At 48.4% G+C, this 5,772-nt stretch overlaps 1 protein-coding gene across 1 annotated transcript; it reads left to right on the plus strand.

The window, feature by feature from the left end:
* Positions 1-1,938: 1,938 nt before the first annotated feature.
* Positions 1,939-4,916, plus strand: RNF228 (ring finger protein 228). Its single transcript, XM_074963945.1, has one exon. The coding sequence runs from the start codon at positions 2,478-2,480 to the stop codon at positions 3,381-3,383; it is 906 nt and encodes a 301-aa protein (XP_074820046.1). The 5' UTR covers positions 1,939-2,477; the 3' UTR covers positions 3,384-4,916.
* The last annotated feature ends 856 nt before the right edge of the window (positions 4,917-5,772 follow it).

Here is a 5,772-nt window from a genome sequence, read left to right on the forward strand (position 1 = left end):
GCCTACTCTTTCCTCTACTAAATTTTATCCCATTACGCTATGACCACCTACTTTAAATAAGTTTCTCTCTCTTGGTTTCACCATTCAGATATGTGTAGAGAGTTTTCTAATCTGCCCTTATCATTTAGCAAATAATATCCACCTTTTGTTTTAATCTTCTCTGATAAATCAGTCCCTCTGTAACAATGTATTTATCTCCCTCCGTTGCCCCCATTTTGTATAAATCTTTCTGGTACTAAAATGTCCAGAACTACCAGCAGTATTGTGCATTCTAGAGAAACTAATTTGCCTATCATAATATAATAATTGAAGCCAGGGGAGTTAATCCAGGTTTACACAAAAGTAACAGGGCAAAATTTTGTTTAGTGAGACCTGTTAGACTGTGGAATATAACCTCATTGGAAGTGGTGAAAGCATCATCATTTCGGGTCATTTTAAATGAGACCAGACAAAGCACTTGATGCTGTAATGCAATGGTAGAATGTGAAGAAGGAAACCTTCAAAGCTACTTTCATCTCCAGATTCCATGATGCATGAAATATCTTGCATTTCCAGCATTCATAAGGAAGGTGAATCATATTGCTCTGTATGTTCCTTGCAGCTCACCAAAAAGAAAACACTGTGTACTGGTAACCAAACGTTATTTAACAGAACAAAGCTGTATCTGCAACTGTACTCAACATCATACTAGCACTAGTTAGCCTTAGTCAGAGCATAATGAATGATTTTCTAGAAAGCCAGATCAAACCTACTAATCCTAAATTGTACTTCTCACTGGAGTACCTTTGACAGAATCAATGCAACATCTTTTATCACAATTAAAGATTGTGAGAACTTATCCAGGATTCTCCATCATGAACATTCTTTTAGATTACTGGAGGGTCAAAGAACCACTGATGATTCTTCACATAATGCTAGGCAGTTAGTAAAATGGGTATTGCTAGTAAAGAATAAACCATCTGGCAGTCCATTTGGAATTTCGAAAGCGATGGGAGGTACATTGGAGGAACAACAAAGATAAATAAAAGTATATAAAAAGGCAAAATTATGGGTAAAAAGGATATTTATTGTAGTAAATTTGCTACATGGCTCTTGTTAGTTGCATGAAATCCACACATATTTAAAAATGTAAATATCCATGATAGCTCCACAAAATATTTGATTTTTTTTTTAAATCAATACAAACCACAAATTGTAAAAAGTAATAGCACTGCTTCCTCTGTATGAACATGGGCCAAATCACACTCCACTCACTCACACAAGTAGTGCCATTTAAGTCTATAATATTACATTCAAATGAGCATGGCAAAGAGGATTTGGTCCCATATTTGGTCCTGGCAGAAAATTATGTGAAGAGTGAGAAAATATATCCAGATCCAAATCTACTGACAGTGAGCTGAAGAAAAAAAATTTGGGCAACATAAGCTGAAACTGTCCTTGAACCAGACCCACACCCACAAACAAATCACACTTCCGTAGAGGATCCTGAGTAAAGGCACCTATATTAAGTCAAAAGATTGAAGTAAATGAAAGGCTAGTAATGTGCTATGGGGAAAAAATCCTATATAGGGGGTCTGAATATGCTCTTAGTTTAATGAATAACAAAAATCCCACTGACTTCAGTGGGATTGGCCTCATAATTGCATTTCTAAAACATAAAAGAGTACAGCGAGAGAGCACAATTGTTTAAATACATGTCTCTAATCTGGTAGTCAGCTCCTGTTCTGACTCTGAAACAGTCCCATATCAGGGCTCAGTGCTGGTCTATTCATTAGATCTCAGTTCAATTCTAACAAAGAAAAACCTCCTTCAGAATCATCAGCAGTAGGGCATTTGTAAGAGATCATTATTTTCAAGAAGAAAGAAAACCCCACTCTCTCTTACTGCTCCAGCCTGGCGCTGGGCTTCCTAATTACAATCAAAAGGTTAAGCTGGCCTTGTGATCAGTGGGCTTTCGTCCTTGAACACAGAAATGAGCTCACAGCTGATCATGCAGAGGCAACCGCTGGTGTATGAGTCTGTCTCTCCCCTGCCGCCCGAGCCTGTTCGGAGCAGGAACCCCGCATTACATCACCGGCTCGCTCGCTCGCTTCTCGGGAGGGAAGGAGCAAAGCGGCGACTCCGGGGGGCTGCTGCTGATGGTGAGAAGGGAGAGACTCAGGAGCCAGGGGGCGAGGAGGCTACTGCGGAGGGGCGGCCGCGCACGCAGGAGAGGCTGGAATCCCGCAGCTAGAGGAGGATGCAAGAGTTACGAGACATGCATTAAAGAAGAGGTCTAAGGGGGAGACTAACCCCCACCCGGTCTAGCCGCCTCTCCCTTCGGCATCCTCCCATGCGACGGTGCCTGCACCCCAAGGGCAGCCGGGCAGCGAGCCGGGGGCTCCAGCTCCCCGGCTGAGCAGAGACAGGCCGGTGGGGGAGGGTCGAGCTTTTCTTTTTCGGTGGCGCTCCCTCCCTCCCCCGGCTGAGAAGATGTTATGGCCGAGCTGGCGGAGAAGGGCAGCGGCAGCCTAGGGGCGGCGGGCGGGCGACAGCAGCAGGATGGGGGGGCGGCGGATGGAGGGGGGTCGGAGGAGGAGGCCCGGGCCGCCAACCCCCCTAACTACGAGGACTACGAGTGCAAGATTTGCTACAATTACTTCGACCTGGAGCGGCGCGCGCCCAAGCTGCTGGAGTGCCTGCACACCTTCTGCCAGGAGTGCCTGAGCCAGCTGCACCTGCGGGCCGCCCAGCGCCCCCCGCCCGCGCAGCCCGGTCCGCCGGGCGCTGCGCCATGGCGGGCCGGGGCCAGCGGCACCATCTGCTGCCCGGTGTGCCGCCACCGCACCGCCCTGCCCGACCAGCGCGTGCACAGCCTGCCCGTCAACACCAAGCTGGCCGAGGCCTTCCCCCTGCAGCTGCGGGCCCGCGACCCGCTGCCCCAGGACAGCCTGCCGCCCGCGCCGCGCCCCGCCGCCGGCCCCCAGCCGCGCGCCGCGCCCCACGAGGCGGGCCCAGCCCCGCGGCCGCAGCGCCCCGGCCCGCGCTCCTCGGGCGGGGGCTACGAGAGCTGCCAGAGCTGCAAGCGGGCGGCGCTGAGCGCGGGCTGCGTGTGCGTGGTGTTCTCCTTCCTCTCCATGGTGGTGCTGCTCTTCACCGGCCTCATCTTCGTCAACCAGTACGGGGGGGAGCCGGGGCCCGGCAGCCCGGCCTCGCCCTCCCCCGTGGGGCCCATCTGCCTCTCGGTCGCCAGCATCCTCGCTCTCTTCTCCGTCGTGGTCACCTGGCTCATCTGCTGGCTAAAGTACCGACCCGAGGCGGGGGCCGGGGCGGCCCCCGGGAGCGGGACCCCCAGGGGGCGGGCTGCTGCTGCTGCTGCAGGCGGCAGGAGGAGCCACACGTAGCGTTGGGGCCGCGGCCGCCTGTTGCTGCTCCTGCAGCTGCCGCCGCCGCCTGAGGTTGGGTGCCCCCCCCCCCCCCCAGGGTGCGGGAAAGCGGGAGGCCTGGCGGGGTACTCGGCCCGGGCGTTTCCACCCACCTACGCGCTCGCCGGGCCTGGTCCCCCCTCGTCCCGGGAGGTAATGGGTGGGCGGGTGTGAGAGGAACGGGGACCACAGAGCCTCGGTGCATTGGCCTGGTCTCGTCCCTTCCACACACCCTGCACTCCTTATCGCCTCTCTGCCTCCACGGGGGAATACATGGAGCCCCTGGGGGTGGGGGGACCTGCTGGCCCTCCCTGTACTTGGCCTCTTCTGTGCACGTGGAGGACGCACCTTACCTTGTCTGTGCTCCACACTTGAGGAGTCGGGACCCTGCAAGAGACTTGAAGGAAGTGGGACCATTGCACCTCAGTGCACTTGCCTTCTTTCCTACGTGCACGGGGCACTTATCTGTGCTTCAGATTTGAGGGTGCAGGGCCGGGGTCTTGAGGAAGTGGGACCATTGTACCTCAATGCACTTGTCCTGCTACTTCCTCCACAAAAGTCATGAACACAGTTCTTGATCCCAGTCTGTGGGTGTAAGGAAAGTCCTAGTCATGGAGAGAGGTGAAACCATTTTTCCAAATTCACTTGAACTGTTACCTGTTACTCACCACACATGCAAACTTCTTATGGCTCTCTCCCTTATGTTCCCAGCCTAAGGGGAAAGACCATGGGTGGGAGAATTGGAGGAGATGGGTCAGTTATTTTCGACTCAATCCTGATATGCAAATCCTTCCTTGGGAGAGTAGGATCTTGTTAGTGGATAAGGATGCAGGGCCATCATTTTGAGTGGCAGTGTTGTCTACTCTGAAAAGTGTTGTCTAGTGCATAGAGCACAGACCGGGAGCCAGGCACTTCTGAATTCTAATCCTGGCCTTGCTGCTGATCTGCTAGGGGCCTTTGGGAAAGTGATTTAGCATCTCTGTATTGTGGTTTTCTCCTCTGTAAAATGGGAATAATAATTCTTATTTACCTATTTCAAAGGGAGTTGTGATGACTAATTAGTTAATGTTTGTAAAGCACTTTGAAAATATCAAGTGCTATATAAGTGCTAAGTATTATTTATTTTTCACTACATCAAGGAAGGGAGGATAATAGAAGGAATGCTGTCTCAGCTCTATCATGGACAATTAATGAGTTTGAGATGAATGCATTGTGTACATGTATAGAGGGATGGGAGGGATGTATGATGGAGGGAGCAAACAAGGTGGGAGAATTAAGGCGTAAGATCTATCAGCTATCTTCTTGCCAACTGGAGGGTAAGATATACGTCTCTAACAGATATACAATGGCTTGGCATCTTGGGAAATTAGGAAAAGTCAAGGGGTAGGAAAGGGTCACACACCATTTCCCCACTTTTATGATTTATCAGCATACTCTTGTTTCTGTGCTTGCTAGTGCAGAGGGGATGAAGCCGTTTATCAAAGAAAACTGGCTTACTGTTGCCCCCACCTGGAAGATAATTGAAGAGATGCATTGTTGTTGTTATGATCAGAATGAGATGACTGTGTTCATTGTATTTTGTACTTTCCCCTTTTTAACCGTAAAAAAAGGAACTACAGTACATGTACAAAAGAGCTGTCTTAAACTCCTGTCTTAAAGAGACTGCGCCAAAGTATCCCCACGTGTATCGAATAGACCTCTGTTCCCCCTATATAAGAAAACAGCCTCTATAAAGCAAATGAGTTTTTGCCAGGCTCCTGAGTGGTTGTTTAAAATAGGCTTTACTATTTCTTTTTTAGAGATTGTTGTTGTGAGTAACTGAAACACTGTTTTGTGCATTTTAAACAATTTACAGAAGGTGGTTTAATTAATAGAATATAGCTCTAAAACTGGGATGAGAGATTTCTGAGGCACAGAATAATGTTTGATTGGCCATTCATTAAACTTTTATATGGTGAAAGGAATCCCACATTAAAATATTGATTTTTTTCAACAGCACAGTAAAAGTGGAATATGATAGTATCATTTGCGTATTGATAATTAACCTTCAGTTATGATAGTTACAACTAGACAGTGTTTTTTCCCCCTTCTTGATATGTTTCACTTCTGTATTATGAATTTCTCTAGAAGGCCAGGAGAACACTTTGTATATGTCAGGTTGGGGCTTTAATGCATTTCATATATGGTGAGATATTCATAATGAGAGATGAAAAATAATGCCATATAATTTCTTTTGTAATGTACAAAGGAGAGCACTCTATGTACGTACTATTGTATGTTGCAGGATAATTCATATTTGGTGCCTGAATTTTTAAAAAAACTTAATTAGCTGTTATTTCTTATATCTGGAATGAGAAACTGCTTCTTC

Source organism: Natator depressus, chromosome 9 (assembly GCF_965152275.1).
Source record: "Natator depressus isolate rNatDep1 chromosome 9, rNatDep2.hap1, whole genome shotgun sequence".
Lineage (NCBI taxonomy): Eukaryota > Metazoa > Chordata > Testudines > Cheloniidae > Natator > Natator depressus.